Here is a 24512-nt window from a genome sequence, read left to right as displayed (position 1 = left end):
GCACTCCCCCGTGCTGGCTGCTGTCTGGCACTCCACCCCTCTCCTGGGGACACAATAGAAGCAGCCGTCAGGACACATAGAACCGTGGGCATACACACACTAACCAAGCACAACGGGGTGACTAACGAGAAGTCTCAAGCAATGATCCCAGGTCGGTGGGAGCTCCAAGACTCTCCTAAGTAGCTCCCCCGACGAGGCCTGATCAGCAGCAGGTGTGTGGCTTCAGGCGTGGCCAGTCCGTCAGCAGGGCCACACCCACCAGGCCTGAAGGCGCCCGCAGAAACACATACACACACACACACACAAGCAGGGAGAAAGACAGCAACACCAAATATACATACAATAATAATAATAATATAATTCATAACTGCTCAGGGATCCTGGGTCGCTCAGACCCAGGATCCCTGACAATCACAGCCTTATAAATACCTCCTTTCCTTCTCTGGCTTCAGTGGAAAATGTCATGTGATCAAGAAAAAGGGTTTCGAAAAAGCCAAAGGACCTACATTTTTTGATTAGTTATATACACCCACTTTGCTCGGTACACCTGCTTAGCCACTTGTTGAACAGGTACCTACCGTGGCATGGTGCCTGTTAGGCCGGTCTGACTATTTTAAACCAGCTGATCTACTGGGATTTTCCCACAGAATGGTTCAAAAAGAGAAAGCCTGAGCTTGTAGGAGGACAACAGTAGGTCAAACAACCACTTGTTACAACCAAGGCATGTAGAATGCACAACACATCAAACAACATTTGAAATACAGGGTGGGCCATTTATATGGATACACCGTAATAACATGGGAATGGTTGGTGATATTAAAGTCCTGTTTGTGGCACATTAGTATATGTGAGGGGGCAAACTCCTCAAGATGGGTGGTGACCATGGTGGGCATTTAGAAGTCGGCCATCTTGGATACAACTTTTGTTTCTTCAATAGGAAGAGGGCCATGTGACACATCAAACTTGTTGGTAATGTCACAAGAAAAACAATGGTGTGCTTGGTTTCAATGTAACTTTATTCTGTCATGAGTTATTTACAAGTTTCTGACCACTTATAAAATGTGTTCAATGTGCTGCCCATTGTGTTGGATTGTCAATGCAACCCTCTTCTCCCACTCTTCACACACTGATAGCAACACCGCAGGAGAAATGCCAGCACAGCCATCCAGTATCCGTAGTTTCAGGTGCTGCACATCTCGTATCTTCACACCATAGACTATTGCCCTCAGATGACCCCAAAGATAAAATGGTAAATGGCCTGTATTTATATAGCGCTTTACTAGTCCCTAAGGACCCCAAAGCGCTTTACATATCCAGTCATCCACCCATTCACACACACATTCACACACTGGTGATGGCAAGCTACATTGTAACCACAGCCACCCTGGGGCGCACTGACAGAGGCGAGGCTGCCGGACACTGGCGCCACCGGGCCCTCTGACCACCACCAGTAGGCAACAGGTGAAGTGTCTTGCCCAAGGACACAACGACCGAGACTGGCCGAGCCGGGGCTCGAACCGGCAACCTTCCGATTACAAGGCAAACTCCTAACTCTTGAGCCACGATCGCCCCTGTGTCTAAGGGGGTCAGATTAGGAGACCTTGGGGGCCATTCAACTGGCCCACGACGACCAATCCACTTTCCAGGAAACTGTTCATCTAGGAATGCTCGGACCTGGCACCCATAATGTGGTGGTGCACCATCTTGCTGGAAAAACTCAGGGAACGTGCCAGCTTCAGTGCATAAAGAGGGAAACACGTCATCTTGTAGCAATTTCAAATATCCAGTGGCCTTGAGGTTTCCATTGATGAAGAATGGACCCACTATCATTGTACCCCATATACCACACCAAACCATCTCTTTTGTTGTTCCAGCAGTCTTGGAGGGATCCATCCAATGTGGGTTAGTGTCAGACCAATAGCGGTGGTTTTGTTTGTTAACTTCACCATTCACAGAAAAGTTTGCCTCATCACTGAACAAAATCTTCTGCGTGAACTGAGGGTCCTGTTCCAATTTTTGTTTTGCCCATTCTGCAAATTCTGTGGCCGATCTGGGTCATCCTCGTTGAGATGCTGCAGTAGCTGGAGTTTGTAAGGGAGCCATTTGTGAGTAGCTAATATCCGCCGAAGGGATGTTCGACTAATGCCAGTCTCCAGTGACATGCGGCGAGTGCTACGCTGTGGACTCTTGCTGAATGAAGCTAGGACAGCCACTGATGTTTCTTCATTAGTGAGTTTTCTTGCGTCCACATTTTGGCAAATCCAACACTGAACCAGTTTAACGAAACTTAGCAAGCAGTTTGCTAACTGTAGCATGGGAGATGGGTGGTCTCGTAGGGTGTCTTGCATTGAAATCTGCTGCAATGACCCGGTTACTGCGTTCACCAGATATCAACACAATTTAGATCCGCTCCTCACGTGTTAACCTCTTCGACATGTCAATGGCTGTGAACAAAGAGAAACTTGTAAATAACTCATGAAAGAATAAAGTTACGTTGAAACCAAGCACACCATTGTTTTTCTTGTGACATTACCAATAAGTTTGATGTGTCACATGGCCCTCTTCCTATTGAAGAAACAAAAGTTGTATCCAAGATGGCCGACTTCTAAATGCCCACCATGGTCACCACCCATCTTGAGGAGTTTGCCCCCTCACATATACTAATGTGCCACAAACAGGACTTTAATATCAGCAACCATTTCCATGTTATTACGGTGTATCCATATAAATGGCCCACCCTGTACTTGGGGTTCAGCAGCAGATTCTCATTCTGGATACCACGCCGGTCAGCTGAGGCTAAAGTTAGCAAAAGGTCAGTAAAACTGTGCAAAAGAGGGATGGAGGGATGTAAAACCATTCTTCCAAAAATATTAATTAATTTATTTTATTTATTAGTTTGATGATTGGGACTGAGAGTAACATGTCAGTCTCAAGTCTCCCTTACACATGCAGCTGGGTTGAGAACTGCAGACTGTGCATACGATTCGCATCATTTTCATTCTCTTCAAACTCTTTAGCCAGCCTTCAGCCGCACCCTATGGATGGGGCTGTGTCGCTAGAAGAGACCACTACAGACACGATGAAAATGTTTCATCACAGGATAAACGCAATTACCCTCCTTTTAAGGGGACAAGTAGAGCCAAACCATGTGAGCATAACAGAGGACCAGACCCATGGTAGAGGTTACGGTTTATTAAATTCCTTTTTTCTTGTTTTCTGTGTTCAACCACAGAGTTTACAAACTAAAACCAATTGCTTATATTTCATTGTTAGATTCTCATGACAGCTCCATTTAACAGTGACAAGTAGGTCAAAGTTAACACTGTGAGTCCCAGTTTATGCTGCTAGCCAAAGAAAAATTAATATTTTCAGTATTTTGGATTTTATAACTTTTAGAAAATTACTGTAGCTCTGCCATGTCCCTTGAGGTGTCATCAAACATTTCCAGCTTCATGATGTTTTTACCTCTTGTGATAAGAAGTCTCTTAAAATCAAAAGAATAATAGAAACAATAGCAACTTTTGTCTCCTTTCTAAAGCATCAAATCATGTTACTGTGCACATCCTCGAGCAAAATATATATATATATGTATAATTTGATCACAGGTCACGAAAAAGTGTTGAGCAATGCCCTTTAAAGTGTATGTGTTTTCAGGTTCCCCGAGGAGCACTTGCGCTGCATCGACCATGTGAGATACGACACTGTGGGTCATTTTAAAGGTAATGCCTGCTGGCGGGGCAAGCTGAGTTATGGGGTTAATAAGGAGAAGAGCATTGATGGGCCTTAACAACAGTGTGATGTGGACTCACTCGTTAATGCCAGTGTGTGGTAAACACCCCAACAGAAAACAATGGAATATCAAGAATCTTTTTTTCTGTTAAACGCTGACTCTGGAGAGGAGCTTCCTGTTGTTCTGGTTGGTTTGAAAGGCAGATAAACAATTTAAAAGATCTTTGGAGCCTCTTAGGCCTACATCTTTATTTCTTTGCAATTACACTTCATCGATAACTAAAAGCAGAAGGGAAGCTCAACAACGGTTGGCAAATTCAGTCTCAATTTGGCAACCATTCTGTTTCACTTTTGTGACCAGCTGATCACACGCAACCAATCCAATCCATTTAGGCATCCAGACATGGTGAAAAGACGGCCTGCTGATGTTTAAACTGAGGATCTTCACGAGGGGAAAAGAGTGATGTAAGTGACACTGAACAAGGTTGGTGCCAGATGAGCTGGTCCATGTATTTCAGAAAATGCTGCTATGCTGGGATCTCATATATATTGTATAACCATTTTTAAGTTGGCCCGAAGGAGAGAAAATATCCATAAGCTGCTGGAAAGGTAACTGAAACTCAGGATATGCTCTTCTGTATTCTGTTGTTACAAACAGTGTTGGTCAAGGTACTTGAAAAAAGTAATCAGTAACTAATTACTGATTACTTGACCAAAAAAGTAATCCCGTTACTTTACTGATTACTTATTTTCAAAAGTAATTAATTACTTTTAAAAACACGATTTACAACCTGAATAGGTGATAAAGTGATAGATCTTTCAGCCCAATTCTACTTTTTCTGCATAATCCATCATACAAAATGTAATCAAATGGAAAAATCTCCTTTTAAAACTTGTTTTATTAGTTTTAATCTTTTAACTTTATGCATCAAGCAAAAATTTAATTATATGCAACATTCTCTGACTGGAAGAAATTTGTTTAATATTTAAACCTATTTTCTGCACATTCCAGCACATAAAATAAAATTTTTTTTGGTGTGTTTACACTCACTCTTTCAAATAGATGCAGGTAAAACACAGCAGAAAATAAAGTCAAAGACTAGCGGTCCTTTGGCTCTATTTTCACCTGTAAAGCAGGAGTGGGGTAGGCGGAGGTTTACCCTGGTGCAGGTGTGCCGCAGCGGTCAGTGGAAGAATCCGCGAGTTTCTCTGTGAATTTCCCATTACGTCGTTGCGCACTCGGTGCTTGCTTGGAAGTTTAGGGGGTTTTTTCGCTGTAAAAAGAGGTTTTCTTCCCACGCACAACGGATGCTAATGTTTTTGTCACTTTTTATGGAATCAAACCCAAAGTAAGGTCAGTACAGCAGCAGAAGACTGGATGCCACTCACATCAGCTATCATCAGGAACCCGATGAACTTCATATGGGTTCACAAAATTGGACAGTAGATAATTGGATAAGATTGTTCTGATAGATTTCTGCTGTGACATTCTGGTGGTAGGGTCGGATTTTGACATAAACAACATGAACACATGGATCCGTCCTATCTTGAATAGTGAAACATACACAGCACGACGCTTAGATATGGCCCAACTGTGTGATGCTATCATGCCAATAAAGACCAAAATCTCCGTCGAATGTTTCCAGCAACTTATTGAATCTGTATCACAAAGAATTTTGGTAGTTCTGAAGGCCAAAGGAGGTCAAACCTGGCAGTAGCAAAGTGTAACTAACAAAGTAGCCAGTGGGTGTAAACAGAGCACACTGTGAAACTGGCGCAGAAGTCAGCGGACATCTGGTGGGTGGATGAGGTTCACGCTTTGCTCTCCATTCTGCTTTGGTCTTTCTAGTCTCCAAGTGATACAACGCAAGAAGGGTGCTCTGTCTTTGTGCAGTCATACGCAATCAAGCACCCATAACCTTTAGGAGGTTGTAGCGATGTAGCAGCAAATCAAACACATAGCCACACGCGCACACACACAAACAGAGGCAGCAAGCTTGGGTTATCCAATATAAAAGCGTCTCAAGAGATTCATAGTAGTGAAGCAGCTGTTGCAACAAACCAATCAGCCTAAATGCTATACTGGGAACCTCGAGACTGCAGGACACTTCTTCATTGGATCACACCGCCGTGTGCACCCATAGGCAGCAGCTGTACCGTCATGGCACAAACGTCAACCTACGACCACGGGGAGTTACATCACTAGTGTTTGGGATGCTAATGGGCAATTTTTGTTCAGGGAAGCATCATGCGCCATACTGCCATGAGAGTGTGACACAAATATTTCTGTCATGTATGTGACGGGTAGTGTTCAGAAATCTTCGTGTTAGTGCTGAAAATTCAGCTCTGATGTTTGTTAATGGGTGGAACGATAGAGAGCTGCATTTAATTCTCACCTCAGTGAGTGGAAAATCAGATCAGGTGGTGATACAGACGTGAATTCCTCAGAGGCTGAATAGTATCTGTCTCACTTGTTTAATAATATTCAGTGGATCATGTTACTTACGGTTCGCTTTCTACAGGGTAGTGAAGATAACAATAAAAGGTTTGAAAGATGGAAAGAAAATGATGAGCTATAATGTCTCCTGATTCATTGGATTCAGGTTTCAAATATTCTAATCTTGCAAATAGTGGCTGTCAGAATTACACTGTGAAGCTTTTGGTAGCAGCTAGCAGCACTCTGGAGGCCTCCTCTTTACTGTAAGATTCACACATGAGAACATATTCAGTGAGATTCATATTCTTGAATTGGTTTCACCTTATTCCACCGATGATCAGTTACAACAAAGGCTGAACACAGAGTGACAGCAGGCTGCTGGGGATGGATGGGTGGAAGAAACAGAATAGTTTCAATAATCTCACATAATCGAATAGTTTATGAGGAAAAACATGCTTTTGAGGCTTCAAGTATACAAATAATGCGCAACAGTCACGGTGAACTGGAGTTTCATTTGTTTACAAGAAAGCAGTGATACAGCTTTAGAGATCCTGTGAAATTTTTAATTTTGACTTCCTGGAAGAAGCAATCCGTATTTGTGACCTCATGCTGCAACGTGAATTCATTAATTTTAATGGGTCCGGTGTCGCTGACAAGCATGTCCACATTTGGAAAAACAACTCAACCCCCTGTAACATGGAAACTGATTTTTTATTTTTTTTCGGACACGATCTATTCTAAATAAAACTGGCAACAGATAAATAGAAACATGATACCAAACTCATCGAGTTTCTTTAATCAATATGGCCACAAGCACTGAGTTTAAAGGGTTTCTGGACAGACAGAAGAATCCAGTAGCTGAGGGTTTGAAGTGAAGATGTCCTGTGGTGGACAAGGCCTGTGTATATGTCACACAGTGGAAATTTGTATTTATCTTGTATATTGTTTTTATTCTGATTTTTAGTGTTTATTTATGAGTGTTTTATTTGCATGGTTTTATTCTGTTTCTATTGCATGGTTTTTAGTGTTTTATGTGACATGGTTTTTATCCACTGTGGACTGGCTGCACATGGGACAAATTAGCTGATAGGGACCACCTGCTGAGGCAGGGGTGTGTCCAGAGGTGGCCTATCAGCTGTGTAAAGACCTTTTAAAAACAGGCTAGCTGGGCACTGAAAGAGAGAGGCCCCAGACTGGAAGGTTAATGCGAGATGGCCAGTGTGATGTGGCGACCAAGTCCTGACCTCATGGAACGGCAACAGTAAGAGACAACGCGTGTGATTGGCAGCAGGGCAGAGGTTTACCTCTGCCTGCATTTGTGAGTAGGGTCTCTACTGTTGTTTACTGGGTGCAGCTGGATTGGGAGAGGGTCACCATGGCATGAGCCAGGGCCGCTTCTGGGACCATTGTTCTGGCCCCTATTTGTTATGTTGCAGGACACCGACGCAAGGGGAGCTGTGGCGGTGGTCGCATCATGGATTCGGGTGCAGAACGCAAGCCGGGCTGGGAAGTGATGGGCCAGCGGAAGGACAAGAAGATGGGTGGCTCTTTCTAGTCTGCTGAAGACGGGGCTGGCGTGGACTCTGCTCTAAAGGAGGAATTCCTGGCCTGCTGATGGACCCATAATGAACATGTGGCCTAATTATAGCAGGGGGGGTTTAGTGAATGTAGAAAATGGTAGTTTTATGGGTTTTAGAATTGTTTTTAGTAGAGAGCAAACATTTTATTATGTACATTTTAAGGGTGTTTTATTTGTGCTCCCTGGCCTAGTAATAAACTGTTTCTGATCAGACCTGCTCCCTCTCTGTGCCCGTGGTATCTGACTCGCTTGCTCCCCCTTGTATTTTAAAGAATCTTTCTTTTTAGCGTGACATTCTGGCGCGATCGCTTTAGTGTCCGCCGCGCGTTACATTAATGTAACGCGCGGCGGACACTAAAGCGAGTCAGATACCACGGGCACAGAGAGGGAGCAGGTCTGATCAGAAACACTCATAAATAAACACTAAAAATCAGAATAAAAACAATATACAAGATAAATACAAATTTCCACTGTGTGACATATACCACACAACCAGTGATGAAGACAGTTAAGTAGCTGCATATTTGGGACTTCAGTGAATATTTTTCTAGAAGAACCAGTAGAACCATTTCACACTGTCTGCTTTTCCTGCACTGACACATTTCAATGACATTTCTAATGCTTGAAGTTTGAATTTTCATGTTTGTTACATTTCTGTTTCTGTTCCTCTGTTATTCTGGTATGATATCATTTTTTTGTCCTTTTGAGTTTAGCTCCTACATCAATTTTATACTAATTATCCTCTCCTGCGCTTCTAGTGCCCTTTCTGCCTTGTTTCAGCACATCCTTCTTGCCCTCTTGTGCTCACTCTTCTGCCATTTTTTAAATTTAATTTACTTCCAGCCAAGTTCTTCTCCTTTCCGTGTCTTGCTGTGTAATTATTAAGTGTATATACAGTCCTGTCTTCCACACACCTGTTGTAGGTTAACATTTTGAACTTTATTTTCAGAATGATTAAAATACATGCCTCCTATTTGTCTGCATCATGCAATTAGATGCCCAGGATCATATAAAAAGAAAACCCAAACCTTCTCGTGGTCTATTTCTAGGCGGCAATCATGCCTGCACATGGAGACGATAAGATTATGTGACAAAAATCTATATTTCTTAACATAAAAAAAAAAACTCCAGTAATGTCAGAACCTGGCCACAACTATATAGAAAAAAAGAGATTATGGCAGACTGAACAAAGAGAGCATCTGACTGGCACATGCAGAACAGAGTCAACGTTGGAGCGCCACAGATCACGAGGGAATTCATTACAGAAAACTTAAAACAACAAATGAGGAGGCTGTTTCTATAGCAACTGGTAAGAGGGGATGCCATTGAGAGAGGGTGGAGGATTGGTGATACTGTGATTGGAGCCAGGTGTGCCAGATAGGTGTGCCAGATGGGCAGCCATAGACCAGCCATGGAGCACAAGCACAAGAGAAAGGATCAGAACTGGAAGCACAGGAGACCACAGACTGAAAAATATGGTTTTGCATCCTAAGCTGCTACATTATAGCTACAGCTCTGCTTTAACAGATATGATTTATCTAATATATCAGTCTCTACTGCTCATTTGGGGTGGCTGTAGCTCAGGTGGCAGAGCAGATCAACCGGTGGTTCGATCCCAGGCTGCTCCAGTCTGCACCGTGTCAAACCCCAGTATCCTTATTTTATTTTAAAAGTAGTAAAAGGCAATGTTAAAGTTACATAAGTCATCATTTTTGCAAATTTTCTTATTGCTATATCACTGTTTGCTACTCAAAAACTTCATTAGCTTGGTATCATAGTTTTTTGTGTTTCCTTTGAATAGCAAAGGTAAAACTGGTACGTACATACGTGTTACCTAAACTGAAAGTACAAATGAAAAAATAACCATTTATTTCTCATCAGATCCGTCATTGCTGTATGTTTTAAATCAAGCATTTGGTTTTTGCGTAAGTGCCGTGGAATGGAGCATGTCTATTTTTCAAAATGAGAAACAAATCAACTGTTTCTCTGTGATTCAGTCATTCCCATTTCCTTTGTTTTTGTACAAGGCAATCACACAAGATGACCCCTGATTACCAGATCTTCATATACGCACACTTGAAAGATTCAAGAGTAAACAATGTTTGAGTTTATTGCTTTTTCCCCCTTCCCTTTGTTGCATGACAAAGAGGCTCAATCAGCAGGTTGAGTAGACTTTTCATTTGATAATCACTTAAATTATGTTTAAGGTTTAAGCTTTTCAGTCAGGGTTTATGTAAATGCACTGGTACCCACAGTCATGCAAAACAGAATAAAAGCAAAGCTACAGAAAGATAAAAACATATTGCAAAACAGCAAAATATGAATGCACAAAATTAGTATTTGTATCATTGAAAAGTGTCCGTCTTTCTTATGCAGATTTCTTATGAAGACTTTTAAGCAAAAGGTATTAAAAACAATTCAGTTTTATTTATACAGCGCCAATTTACAGCAACAGTCACCTCAAAGGGCTTTATATTGTAAGGTAGACCCTACAATAATACATACAGAGAAAAACCCAACAATCATATGACCCCGTATGAGCAAGCATTTTGGTGACAGTGGGAAGAAAAAACTCCCTTTTAACAGGAAGAAACCTCCAGCAGAACCAGGCTGAGGACAGGGTGGGGCCATCTGCTGCGACCGGTTGGGGTGAGAGATAATCATAGATTATCAAAAAATATTAGATCATTTTTGTCTGTAACCTTTGGTTTAATATATTCCTCTCTGCCTGTCTACAACGAAAGTCTGTCTATCACAGATAACAGATTATCTGCTTCTTGTGGGACAGATTTTTTTCATAAAACCAAAACAATGAATAAAAAGAGGTTAAAAAACACAGCAGAGGTTCAGAATCGGGTGTTAATCACCTGTGAGTTGATCGCTGGAAAAAAAAAATAGGAAAACCAAAACAATGAATAAGAAAAAAATTAAGTGTTTCCAGGGTGTAACAATGCAGATTCACCTTTATTAGTAGGTTTTGGTACAAAATCTGGTGTCAGTGTCAGGGGAAATATGAGTGCAGTGCTCTGCCTCCAGTCTACTCGATCAGAACAGTTAATCCCTGAAAGAATAACATACAGTGTCCACGTCACAGCACCACCTGACACAAGGTGTGCTGCTTAATCTGTTAAATAAAACAACAACGTATGCAGGCTTCAGGTCTATCTATCTATCTATGAATGCTTACTTCAGGAAGCTTTAGCAAGCTTTAACTTGCCCTGTAGCTTCTCATAGGGTTTTCAGTCTAACAGATGCCAGGCCAGTCTTACTTTCTCAGAATAAGATTTAGCTGAAAAATTAGACTTCCCTAGTTGATGAAACTCTTGTGTTCAGAAACTTTTAGAAGCTGCTGAGGCTTCTAAAGGGGTTTGAAACAAGTTAAAGCTCAATTCTTGGTTTTCCCGAAGCAGAGACTCATTCCCTGACATTTCCAGATTATCTTTGAAGTGACAGGAATATTGCAAGTCCAGGGTTGCCAGGATTTAACACAAGTCATTTAGAAATAATGTGTCCTGTAAGAACGTACTACAGCATGTGATAACCCAGCAGAAACAACAACATGCTGTTTTAGGTTGTTTTAAAGCAGAACTTTTTGACTAAAGCAAACATACCATATTACTCAAGCTCATACAAATCTCCTCATATGAAAATTAATCACCGTCCAATCGCATCCCAGTAACATTTACATCAAGACCAGAACAGGAGAGCATGAATCTTCATATTCATTTATAGCTGCAGATCTTTGGAATCACCTGAGAGTGTCCATTTGTTTCTGTATCTTAATTAGGCGATATGTGAGTACCTCATACAGTTATCATTCGTTAATAACGATTTCCCAGCAGGAGTTCACATTAAATGCTGGTAATCTTTTTAACATTTAATGCAGTTTATTGGCTGTTTTTCTTAATCAGATTCACCATCCACTTTCCTTTTCCTGAAGGAGACCAGTCATATCTTTGTTATCAACTTGACGTCAGTCCACGCAGCAAAACAGCCCAATACTCCCAGAGCTCAACATTCCAAGTGCTCTGTATTTTTCCAACTCTACGCCCTGTGAGTGGAGCGAGAGAGAGAGAGGGAGAGAGAGATGGAGGGATTGCAAGGTGCGTTGGAGATTGCGCAAGCGGGTTTGCTGATGCTCAGATTGGTGTGTTTGTGATTGGCCACCTGAGGAGATGCATGTCAGCCAGCAAAGTTGCGTGCTTTTAAAGTGCTGCGGGCAGAGGGCAATGCATTCAGAACACTCACAGCTGTTAGGAGACGAGACCGGAGAGCAGAGCCACGTCAAGCAGACCTTCCTCAAACACAGAGAGAAAAAAGAAGAAGAAGAAAGTGGAGATATGACTCTGTCAGCTGTGCAACAACTTTTTCTGCTGTGTTTATTCATTTGCTTTGGATGTTGGAGCACAACAGGTGGGTGAAGCATGATACTGAGTCAGATACATGTAAACCAGCACCATTGTCAAGGTGCATGAGTTGTTTTTGGCAGCTAAAATTAATCATGCTCTAAAAGTTGTTTTCAGTGGTGATCGCTTATAAGCAAAGTGTAATTTTGAGTGCATTTTTTAAGGTTTTATATCTTTATGAATGCGCCTGTAAGTTATGAAGCCAGTCGTACATTTAGTGTAAGTTTTTAAAATAATTATTTATGGTATACTAATCCTGATGCAAGAAGTGGAAAATTCCAGCTCACTATATAACAAATAGGCTTCATCACTGGTTTCAGGAAATAAGGAATATCTGAGTCATAGTTGTAGGACTATTTCAGCTTGCACTTAAACTCTCAGTATATGTTAAAAAAAAAAAAGCAATGCATAGGTGGATTCAGAGGCAATTAAAGAGGGACTAACACCACAATGTAACACAACGTAGCCAACATTGAAATGGTTAATAAGTTCTAACTCAATCATTCATTGTCACTGAATGATTTATCAGTGCTGTATAGATCCATAATGAGCTAATAAATATAGGTTGATGTGCTTTGTACTCAAAGATGCAGTATCTTGCGCAGTCTTTTTAATTAATAAGACTTCTTCACTGGATATTTTAAACAAAAGTATAAAATTGGTATGTAGTGAATGGATTGTGATGTAATGAATGGTGACTGGTGATACACCAAGATGTGATAGGCATAATGTATGATTCTGATTAATAATAATTCTTCATAAATTCCCCTATAGGTGATGTTAGCTCAAGGTTATCCCACTTTTTAAAAAAAAGTCATAATGTGTGCAAGTGCAAAAACTGGTACAATATGTACAGTCTTACTCCAGTCTGGGTGCTCTGCTCTGACTGGGGAAATCTTTTATAAATGACTCATTGTAAGAGAAAAAAATGCATTTATTATTAAAATTTAGTACCAGTAGAATTATATCAATGTAAAACGTACTCTATTACAAGTACCGATCCCCTATTAAAATGATTTATCAAATAAATTTCCCTTCTAAATGAAGGAGTGTGATACCTGGATGGAAAGCATTTACCTGACCTCATATTAAAATGTTGCGCTCTGTTTTAACTCTGAAACGCACAGTGACGTAAGCACATCTATGCAGACAGCAACATGTTAACATGGAGAAAATTGTAAATGAAATGATACAGAACCAGTGGATGTCGGTCCAAATAGGTTTTTTAATGAGATCTCTGAAATTCATAACACTATCTCCAACCTGTATGTTATTATTCTGAAATGTTTCTTTGACAGCTTAAAGATGCTTATTGAGGAAAGCTTGAACGTTTTCAGCATGTCGTTCGATAACAGTCACTCATGAGCAGCCCGAGCCTCACAGTCATATGTAGTATTGCATCAAACATACACCAGCAGCCTCCTCATATTAGAGGCTTACTAATAATATGAAATTTGAACACATAAAAATACAATAAATGACGATACAGGACTTCTAAATTATTATTTTGGACTACATATGCATGACATCGTGGTATCAGTCCAATTACAATATTACATTTATTGAATTATGCTGCCCTACTATAAAAAGATCGATAAGTATTAACATTATGTGTATCTTTATCCAGATGCCAGTCCTCTTGATCAGTGGGAAGACGGCATAGTGTTACAAAAGGTAGTGAGACTCTTCATTTACAATCATCCCTCCATCACTGAGGCATTTTTCAAAGTCTCTACAATTTTTGTTTTTGCTGTTGTTATTTTCCTCCTAACTTAGTGGATGATCCACTCATTCTGGTCTACATTTCTTGTGTAATTAGCACTACTTATTGCCAGTTTGATGAACAGTGTCATCTGCACTCAGCCACACATTCGGTGCTTTGAGCAACTCTGTGACAAGAAATATACAGACACTTAGAAGTTTGAGTACAAATGTTCTATTTTACTTTCAAACAGTGTTGATGTTGTGTTTTATGGGAAAATAAGAAGTAAGAATAGAAAAATCACTGGTCAAAGGTATTATGTTGCATTCACTGCCAGCTTTCAAGCTGTAAATAAGTGTACTGTTTGTCTGCAGGTGCGAGGGATCAGAAGTGATGATTTGAGTGGTGTCTTGCGGAGAGACCAGAATGAGGTAGGCAAACATTTTAAAGCTACTTTAAAGGTTTCTATTCTATTCTATTCTATTCTATTCTATTCTATGCTATAGGCCTCATGCTAACACTTTAAAGGGGTTTTCGACATATGATCACAAACTATATGACTTTAAAAACTGCTTTTAATGCTTGACTTGTGAAAAACCATACCTTCAAACCACAGCTGACAAACTAATCCTTAAAAAATAAAAGTCCAGTTCAATAGATGGTCACATGTCAAATTTCAATTCTCTTCAGCAAGCTGTGTCAAATGCACGTCCTTTAAATAAAAAACATTACATCACAGCAGAGGCAGAAGTACAAAGAGGAGAAATGATGAAACAAAAAAAAAGTGCTTCTAAAAAAAGACAGTTTTAGACGGTTATCCTGACGGTTAGCAGGATAAACATGACTGTGTCTGGGTTGCTACCCAAGTTTATCTCTTTTTGAAGTTATGGAGTGGGCAGGTGAGCCACCGAGTCAACAGGAAGACAACATGACATGATACCACAATACCCAAAGGAAGTAACAGAGCTGGAATCATTGTGTGCTCTCTTACGTTTTGCTGAATTATTGCTGTTTTGCCTGTTTACTGTATTCAAGAGTCAATGGAGGCAGGATAGAGTGTGAGAACTTTAATTCTGTTATTAATGCCTAATTGTTTTCCTTCCCCCACAGGAGCAGGTTCAGAATGTCTTCAAAAGAGTAGGTTTTCTTCCCTAGTTGTCTTTACACTTTTCCATCATTTCTGCTGTTTGTTCAGCACCAGCTCACTGATTCTGCTTCCCCCCCCCCCCCCAGTTCCTGTTTCATTACTCCAAAGCACGCAACTCTGTTGGAGCTGTACAAAAAGAGGTGAGCAAATGAGCAAACCAATCAAACTTAGTGTCTGATGTTTCCATTTATTTGTCATTTTCGAGAGTTATTGCTTTAATTTAATGCAGTGCTTAAACTGCTTTTGGTCATTTCAATTGGCAGCATGGGTGGAAAAGGAGAACACAAAACATCTGCTTTGAGGCTTTCAGGTTGATTATGAATTTTTATTCAAAACCTGTTGAAGTGAACGAATCTAAAGACTCTTTTTTTCACCCCCGAAAACGGCAAACAAACCTAAGTAAGTTTCAGTTTCAGAGCTGGCCATTTGGATGCTGTCGGCTCGCTCGCAGAGCTGATACAGCATGACAGCAGGTGGCAAATGCGACTTTAAATACTGAAATCTGGAGCGAAATTCTGGTCTTTTGGCCTACTCAGCAGATCCTCATGAAGCTCTCTCCCTTTCTTCCTCCAGTCTCATTCAGTTCACCCTCTCATGCGACTTTCACCAAAGCTTTCCCAGAGGAGAAAGAAGAAGGTGGTACTTTTGGTGAGAACACAGATCTGAATGCTTTTAACTGATTTTTTTACTTGGAGATTTCAGAGCAGGGTTATGAATGAAGCGGATAGAAAAACTGCAGACATTTGAGGTCATCTCTCAAGCTTAGGGACTTTTAAAGCTTCCTACTTAACAATTGGAGGTAGTAAACTGTTTTTGGCTGGTGAGCCATTCACGTTAATCAGTGTTTGCAAGCTGAAGGGGTTTTGAGCTGCTCAAGCAGGAACTGTTTATTGCTCCCATAATTCATTTCATCTCACTAAAAAATGTCTAAGTAGGCAAAACAATACAGTTAAGAAACTAGATTAAAATTTGGGGAAATAAATGTTTTTGGCACAGCACACATGAAAAAGTTGCCCAAACTGTCCTTTAGCCCCTCTAAAATTGACTCCATACACGTCAGGGATATAATAAATGCTAAAACTATGGCGCTAAAGTGAAAATGTGCATTTTTTCCATTATTAAGACTAAAAACAGCAGAAACATTTTCATCTCTTCTCTGCACATACAGCAGACATTCTCGAAAACACACACACGCACACACCCCATACTTTCCACTCATTTCTCTTCTGCCTATAAAGACTTAACCTTTTCAGGTAGTGAAGAAGTAGTGAACCAGTGATTAAGAATTAGCCAGCATGTATCACTTTTAATTGCATTACTACTCAGGTTCAATGTAGTGACTGACTCTTTCTCTTCATCTCCTGCTAATTAAACAGAAGATTCGAGGTCTGCCAGAGGGGATGTTGTAAAAGGAAACAAACAAACACACACGTATCAGAAGAAGAGCAGCTGGCAGATCCACCTGCGGACATCACACTCAAAATCAACTGATGGACCACGCAACAGCATCTGTAACTTTTTTGTTAACAGAAACAATTTGATTGTACAGCTGGAAAAAAACTGAAGTGTGTTGCTAAAGCTGCCGTGTGTCTTGTTGCTTGCAAATGCAAAAAAATAAATAAAAAATTGGTGTCATTGGACGGAAACTGTCACCAAGCAAATTTGGCAGATTGTTACACAAGACATGAGTATCTAAAACAAAACAACACAAAACCGTCACTGATCGCTGTGGCAAAGAGGTGAACTCACATTTAATTTACCAGAATTAAATGTACATGTACATTTTGTGACATAATTATCATGAAACGGTATTAAAAAAAGTTAAAACTCGTCTGTGATGCTTTTGTGAGGACGTAGTTGATACAGTTCAATGTTTAATCAAATTACAAAACAGTTGTTGTTTCCCCTGCTGAAATGTACTGTAGGATGATCATAATGCAGGTTTGACACTTTCCAGCAGCCCAGTGGCCTGTCCAAATACAGGACTGATCCAGTATAAGAGCGCCACCTACATGGTTACAACACACAACGCACATGCTGACAAAGGAGAAGCCGCCCCCTCTGCTCGGTTTTAAGGTCTTCGCAGTGTTTTCCATGTAGCTGTCACACGGCTTTTGTGGTTGAAGTTACAGGTGTTTACTTTTTTTTAATCCTCATCCTCTGAGTCACTGTCTTTTCGTGTATGAAGTGAACTTCTTATCGATGACATTAACTTGTCTTCGATTTGTTTCTTGGGGTTTTCCTCCAGGTCTGTCTTCACGGCTCCAGTTTCTGATAACCTCCACTCCAGCTCTGATTGGGACACACAACATGAATTATAGACACTTCAATCGCATAACATGAGGTATAGCCGATGCAATATCGCTCAACAGATTGACAAACTGCAGCGTCCAAAGTTACATGCAATACACTGAGATGTACTGAAAATAAATTCATAACTCTCAAACGAGCTTTAGTGACTTAATAGAATTCTAACAGTACCTATCATTAAAACCAAACTGCCTGACTAAAAGTGCAACTGCTGAAAAATGAAAACATGACAAAACAAATTTCAGATTAAATGCCAACACCTGTGTACCTACTTCCTGATATTTTCCAGTTTAAAACAACACAAAACGATCATTGTATCCACTCAGAGATAGGTCTGTCAGGCCTACAGTCAGTTAGTTAGTTTTGTGCTTAAAAAATGTTCGGTTTTGTCAGCAAGTCGCCTCTTACCTTCAACTTTCAGGTTCATGCCCCCAAAGACCAGAGGACCGATGAACTGGGCCTTCATCTCGCCCTCAAAGTAAACAAAGATGGTGGGCAGGTTGCGGTCGGGGTAGTTGGGGATGCAGGTGGTGGAGATGGACTTGAGGAACTTGGTCTGAGGGAACTTCCTGGCTAATGTGCTCAGGTGCTGGTTGATGAGGGTGCACAGAGGGATGCTGGTAAGGGAGATGAATGGAGAGAAAACATCAGACTGACCTGTTGGTGGTAAACTTTGTGACAACAGTTGCTCATTTTTAATGTAATGTCAGTTAATGTTAATGTCAGTAATTGTTTCCTGCCCCAAGTGAATGTGTGTGGAATATGAAATAGACAGCATCAGATCAGCAGTACTGAATTGTTATACCAATACGAATCACATTTAGGCACAGTACTGGGGACGTGAGCCACAACGATGGCCCAATGGCATTAATTATTTGGCCAGTTAGTTAATTACAAAATCTCCAGATTGCCATTGGCTAACTGATCCCTTCTTATTTTATCCAAACTACAAAACACAAAAACAGATATTCAAACAGCAACCAAGTGCATGAAGAAAAGAAAAAAAAATACTCATATCTAAGCAGAAGCATATAAAGAATGGAAATAACACATTATCAAATAAATTTGAGGTAATTTAACAAATCAAAGAATTTAATTTTAAGAATTACAAGACATTGTATTTTAAACAGCAACGGTTTGCAGTTTACCTGCTCAAAATACCAGGATCACCTCCAACCATGAAGTGTTCTGGACTTAGAACAGCTTTTCACATCACCAAAAATAAATTCTCTCTAACTTTGAGAGTAGATTTGTTTGAGATTTTGTTCAATAGCATTTTAATTGCTGCAATATATAAAACTGGACAAACATAATCCGACTGTTCAATTAAAACATTTTAATGATAACAGCAACCTGGAAGTGCTAAGTCTATTCAAAGAAAAAGCATGTAAAATAACTGAGATTAATGGTAAATATACCCTTATAAACACGAAATGAAAAACTTCACTCGATATTTTCCTCATTCATGCTTACTGGATGACCTACCCCTGCTTGTAGAGGTGCAGCACCACCCAGATGCCATCTCCAGCCTTGTTGACCTCTTTGACGTAGTCCTGTCCAGAGATTTCTGCCACCTCACCGAACACATTCTTCATCTGGGTTGCTTTCCATTCGGCAAGACGCTTCTGTCTGCAAGGAGACGCAGCCTACATCAGTACCCCGACAAACTCACATGACTATCAATCCACAATAAAAGTTTAAGACAGAGATTTTCTTCTCTAGCAAAAATGTTTTCTTTTTCATGACCAACAGAAAATACTAAGTATACTTTTAACTACCACATTCTAGTTAAAATCAGCTTTTCCCAAGATAATTTAACAGTACCTCACCAAAAAAATAACAGATCAAGAGGTCTAATGGGTGCAAGCAGAAGGTGTAAACAAACAGGCAACTAACCACCAGCATAAAGCTGAAATTATTTATTCTTGTTCCACTCTACTTGAGTTGTACTCCAGTTGTTGTATTGTTTACCTATACATCTCAATGGCTGCTTCATCTTCCTCACTGAACTCATCTTCATTTTCCTCTAGCTCTTCCAACGTCATGTCCTCATATGTTTTAACTGATCAGAGAAAAAAAACCCATTAACATATCAAATAATACATCTGAATATTTCATGTGCATTTAACTGGTATTTGCAAACTATGTTAGGTTGGATAAAAATTTGCCTTTTGCAGTTTAAGCTACAAAGAATGACTGATCTCTCTTACCAACAGACTGCTGTTGGAGGGCCAGCTCCTCCTCTTCATCCTCCTTAGGTGTCTCCTTGGGAGGAAGAATTCCTTTCTTTCTCAGAATATCATTCCACTCTGTATCTTCATTTGGGTCCTAAAGAGAAAAGAAAAAGGTTTCTTTTAATCTGGGTTTCCATGTGATGTGAAAAAACAACATGACATTTCCAAGGTCAGTCTTTGTGCAAACAAATTACTTCCACGAGTTAACTTGATCTAACAAATAAGCTAAGATAGTGCTAGGGCTGCTCAATTAATCGAATTTTAATCACGATTACGATCTGGGCTTTCAACAATCATTAAAAATGACTGAGCCGATTATTAGCCCCTCCCTCATTTATCCGCGACACCTTAAAGGCCGGTCCGTGAAAATATTGTCGGGCATAAACCGATCCGTGGCGCAAAAAAGGTTGGAGACCGCTGATTAAGAGGACCCGAGGGAAGCTCTGAAAGCTAAGCAGAAGTTATTTGGAGAGGAGAGAGTGACTGCCTTTGGTTGAAAAGAGAGGTAAAAAAAAAAAAAAAAAAACTTCAGTGGTGTTGCACACTATTTTATATTATTTTCTAAAGTCATTGTTAACCCTTTAAATCCGGTCAGAGCAGCACGCTCCGTTTTGTGTAACTATTGTTAAATCCCTGTAGAACCCAAACCGTGTAAGCTAGCGCAATAATTTGTTTTGCATATGAAACCGGAGGAGTTGTACTTACAACTTATGCCATCAGCTTGTCCTCGGTCACGGTTTCCTTCCACATAAAGCTTTGCAAAAATTGCATAAAAAGCGCTTGCAGGAACAAAAACATAATATTCCAGAAACACGCTTTGCCGATCCGATCAGCTGTTCATAACACTTCCCACAGTGAAACAGACGTCAGCGCGAACTGTCGCATGTCCGCCATTTCCTGGCCGAAACCGGAAGTGACGTCATTTTCGCGGAAATGTAGTTTTTTACTTGTAGGCCTTAAAAGCCTATACTGGTCATGTTTGACTTTTCTGAATAGTTTCTGGGATGCTTAGAACTCGAATTGCACTGCTGGAAATAGTTTATTTTGATGCACCTGCTGTTTTCTTTGCAAATTTGCATCATAGGATTGTTTTTTTTGTTTTTCCTGCAGTATATAAAAATTGCTGTATCTCCAAAATAAAACTATGAAGACACTCAAAATAAATTTCCTGTTGTTGTAAACTATTTTTTGCAACTTTTTTGTATTTAAAGTTTTGAGGGATAAACCTCTTAAATTTCTCCAAGTAGAAATATATGTAAAAAAAACAAAACAAAAACGATATAAATTTTTTTGTAGTTTATTGCACTTTTTTGCAATTAATGTAGTTACTATGGACTTAATGCATACATATTATTAAAATATGGGCTATAACAGTTATTTAGCAACTTGAAATGCTCCCACAAATGGCACTACAACATGTAAAAAAAAAATAATATAAGCTCTGGCGGACTTGGTTCTATAGTAGGTCTTAAAGGGTTAAATAAATATCGTCAAATAATCGCGATCTCAATTTCAGTGAAAATAATCGTGATTATCATTTTTGCCATAATCGAGCAGCCCTAGATAGTGCTATGGACTAAGATAAGGCATGTGCACTCTATGGGTCTGGATGTGTTTTATAGTTGCTTAAAGTGAATGTATAAGAGCTCTGCTATACTCCTATTTGATCACAAACTGAGTGGATTTGTTTGCAGATCATATTTTATGGGCACTCATTGGGATCATTTTCTGCGAAAGAAAAGCCTCATGATCCGTGAAACGTCCCTACTAGATTGGTCAATAGATCCCCTTTGATGTGACTTAGCAAGCTGATACCCAGCTTTGGGTGACTGCTTATCTTTATAGCCAATGTTAGAATAAGTGAATCCAGATAACGGAAACACAGCCCTGGGTATGTTGAACTCGCTTCGTAGTATAGGCTCCAGGTCGTTATAAAGTTAACATCAAAACATTATTTGTTATTTACCCTTTTAATAAACACTTATTAAACTCAAATAAACTATAAACATTTTTAAAAGACTACAGGTCACTGGATTTATCAGTGGTTAAAAGTTTTTACATTTTCTTTTATCGTTTCCACAAAATATTTTAGCAAATCTGCTACCATATAAAAGTCTTCGTGTGCCAACGTTTATTTTTAGTTTGACAGTAATCGTCTCAACTCTGGTCCAAGACTATTCCGAGACCTTTTAACTGGTTTGAAGTGTTACAGGGCTAGCTTGCTAGCTAAGTGTAAAGCTATTGAGTGCTCAGAGACACTGCTGGCTAAATATCTAGAAAATTAAGTCGTCACGTTACACGGCTTTAAATGACATTAAGTATTCTCATTCACAGCCGGTACGCTGTGACTTTTAACAAACTAAAGAAGGTTTACCAACCTGCATTTTGACTGATAAGAGTTCTCTGAAATCACACCACTGTTCCCCTCCCAGACGCGGAAATAGAAGGAGCGCAGCCAAATCGATTCCGACAGGAAACAAAAACCTGTGACTGTTTCACATGCGCACAAAAAATACCCAGCATTAAAATAGCCCCCTGTAACTATCTATATAATGTCTCAAACATTTACTGAACTAATTTTTTTTACTGTGGTATAAAAACAAAAATTCCTGATTTTAGAAGGACTGGGAAAAAAACGCTTCACGGGGAGGACAATAATAACAGAGACACCAAGTTCCTGTTGAGGCGCAATATGCCCATATAAGGAATGAGAGCGGAGCATTCCATTTGTGGCTGCTGAGAGCGAATCCAAACAGGTGCCGCACACACACACACACACACACACACACACACACACACACACACACACACACACACAAAGAGTACAATATTTACTGTGGGATGTAAAAAGGGCACACAACGCAAAGCCTCTCAAGTGTAGGCAAGGCAGGGCAAGTTTATTTGTATAGCACAATTCAACAACAAGGTGATTCAAAGTGCTTTACAGAGACATTAGAAACAAAAACAAATAAAAAGCATGATTTAAAATTGATTAAAACAAGCAAACAAACAAACTAATTAACAAACAAACAACAGTATATAAAATCAAAACAGATAAAATCAAAACAGATAAAATCAGTAGTTAAATGTAAGTTTTGAAATTTAAGCTTAAAAGTGTGGATTTGGTGCTTTATTCAAATGCAGCTGAGAATAGGTGAGTCTTCAACCTGGATTTAAATAAACTGAGTGTTTCAGCTGATCTGAGGCTTTCTGGGAGTTTGTTCCAGATATAAGGAGCATAAAAGCTGAATGCAGCTTCTCTGTGTCTGGTTCTGACTCAGGGAACTGATAAAAGACCGGATCCAGATGACCTGAGGGATCTGGAAGGTTCATACTGGGTCAGGGGGTCACTGATGTATTTTGGTCCTAAACCATTCAGAGCTTTATAGACCAGCATCAGAACTTTAAAGTCTATCCTCTGACGGACAGGCAGCCAGTGTAAGGACCTCAGAGCTGGACTGATGTGGTCCACTTTTTTGGTCTTAGTGAGGACTCGAGCAGCAGAGTTCTGAATGAGCTGTAGTTGTCTGACTGATTTTTTAGGTAGACCTGTAGCACATTACTAAAAAATTAGTGAATAGGTTATTAGCGATTCATATACGGATAGGTGCCACGTTATGCACACAATAACAGTAAGTACTGGTGTACATATTTTTTTATTCACAGATTTTCATAGATGTTTGCATGAAACTGGTAACACAGTGAGATCCTTCCGCTTGACCGCGGTCATTTTGTTTACTTAACTTCCTCTTTTTCTTCTTCCCCTTCTTCCTCAGCTTTACACCACTGCCATCCATCCGAGCTCAAAAATAATCACATGTGACTATATATGAATATAGATATATTCTTTTTGCTGGTCTGTCACTGTTAAAGGAGGGCGGAAAGCGAACTACTCAAAGCCCCAGATTCACCCTATAGGCTATCATTTTATTTATAATTTTATTTTGGGAGCTTCATTAATGTCAACATTGCCTGTCAAGTTGCACCATTAAAATATCCAAAAATTGAAGGTGTGGTGTTTAACAGATGTGCCTTAGAAAAAAAAAGGCCCCAGGTTTGATCACAGGAAACCCCTTTGGGCTTACCTCAGGAAGGGCTTCCGGTATAAGGACAAAAAAAGAGAGTCCCCAGTCAAAACATGTCGAGCGACCCCTTGTGAATAAAGGAGCCGAAGTTTTATTTTCAAATGAATGGGTTGGTTTATTGGCCCCTTAAAAAAATCTGTGTTTAATCGAGTTATCATAAAGGTCGTTTGTGCTGTGGGGGTGGTTCGCTTCAAGCACATTCTGCCCACAAAAGAGTTATTTTTATGTCATATACTCTGTTAATTTTAGAGGTTTAGAGTTATTTAGATCTGTTGTGAAACTGTTCATTCAAACGCCCACCGCTGCAACAGGTTTTGTTCATCCCGGGCAACCTACAGTTAACCTTAAGCCAAGGATCCAGCAGATTGTTTGATAAAACAAGTACAAAGCGCAATCGCAGTCTGCAGTGACACAGAACAGGAGTGAAACTTTGCGTGGTTCAGTTTCAACCCACACTGTGGGAGTGTCAGAGAGCGTGGGTTTTAATGGAAGCAGGTGTGAAGTGCACCTGCCGGTGGATCTGTCGGGATAATATATCCTATATTATCTCTCTATGTGTTCCTTATTACACATTTCCAGTGTTTATCATCCAGGTCCTATACAGGATACAGGATACATTAGAAGTCCTATAACATAAAAAGCTGTTTTCCACTCCACTGACAGTCTTTCAGTGTGTCACTTTTCACAGAAACTCTTTTTTTACAGACCTGAGGGCTGTTTCACGCGAAGGTCCAATCACAGAACGGTCACTGGCTCACTACCGGAACTGGCGGAAGGGAAAGTTGGTGAAATGCGGAACAGGACAAAATAAAGTGAAGAGCTCTCACTCTGACCCCGTTTTTCACAAACTGTGCGCTTTTTTTTAAAACTTATTAATCAAAGT

The 24512-nt window shown here is 40.0% G+C and overlaps 2 protein-coding genes across 2 annotated transcripts; one reads left to right on the top strand and one right to left on the bottom strand.

Annotated features, from left to right (window-relative positions):
* Positions 1–11907: 11907 nt before the first annotated feature.
* On the top strand, positions 11908–16595 carry nms (neuromedin S). Its single transcript, XM_076874692.1, has 7 exons — positions 11908–12158; positions 13779–13825; positions 14228–14284; positions 14964–14990; positions 15087–15140; positions 15574–15648; positions 16377–16595. The coding sequence occupies exons 1-7, from the start codon at positions 11921–11923 to the stop codon at positions 16407–16409; spliced, it is 531 nt and encodes a 176-aa protein (XP_076730807.1). The 5' UTR covers positions 11908–11920; the 3' UTR covers positions 16410–16595.
* A 128-nt stretch (positions 16596–16723) lies between these two features.
* Positions 16724–22065, bottom strand: pdcl3 (phosducin-like 3). Its single transcript, XM_004568981.2, has 6 exons — positions 21923–22065; positions 19521–19638; positions 19282–19372; positions 18796–18939; positions 17719–17927; positions 16724–17292 (listed from the first exon to the last, which is right to left on the bottom strand). The coding sequence occupies exons 1-6, from the start codon at positions 21926–21928 to the stop codon at positions 17147–17149; spliced, it is 714 nt and encodes a 237-aa protein (XP_004569038.1). The 5' UTR covers positions 21929–22065; the 3' UTR covers positions 16724–17146.
* Positions 22066–24512: the final 2447 nt, after the last annotated feature.

This window comes from Maylandia zebra, linkage group LG16 (genome assembly GCF_041146795.1).
Source record: "Maylandia zebra isolate NMK-2024a linkage group LG16, Mzebra_GT3a, whole genome shotgun sequence".
NCBI classification, from domain to species: Eukaryota; Metazoa; Chordata; class Actinopteri; order Cichliformes; family Cichlidae; genus Maylandia; species Maylandia zebra.
This window is presented reverse-complemented; position numbering and strand designations above follow the sequence as displayed.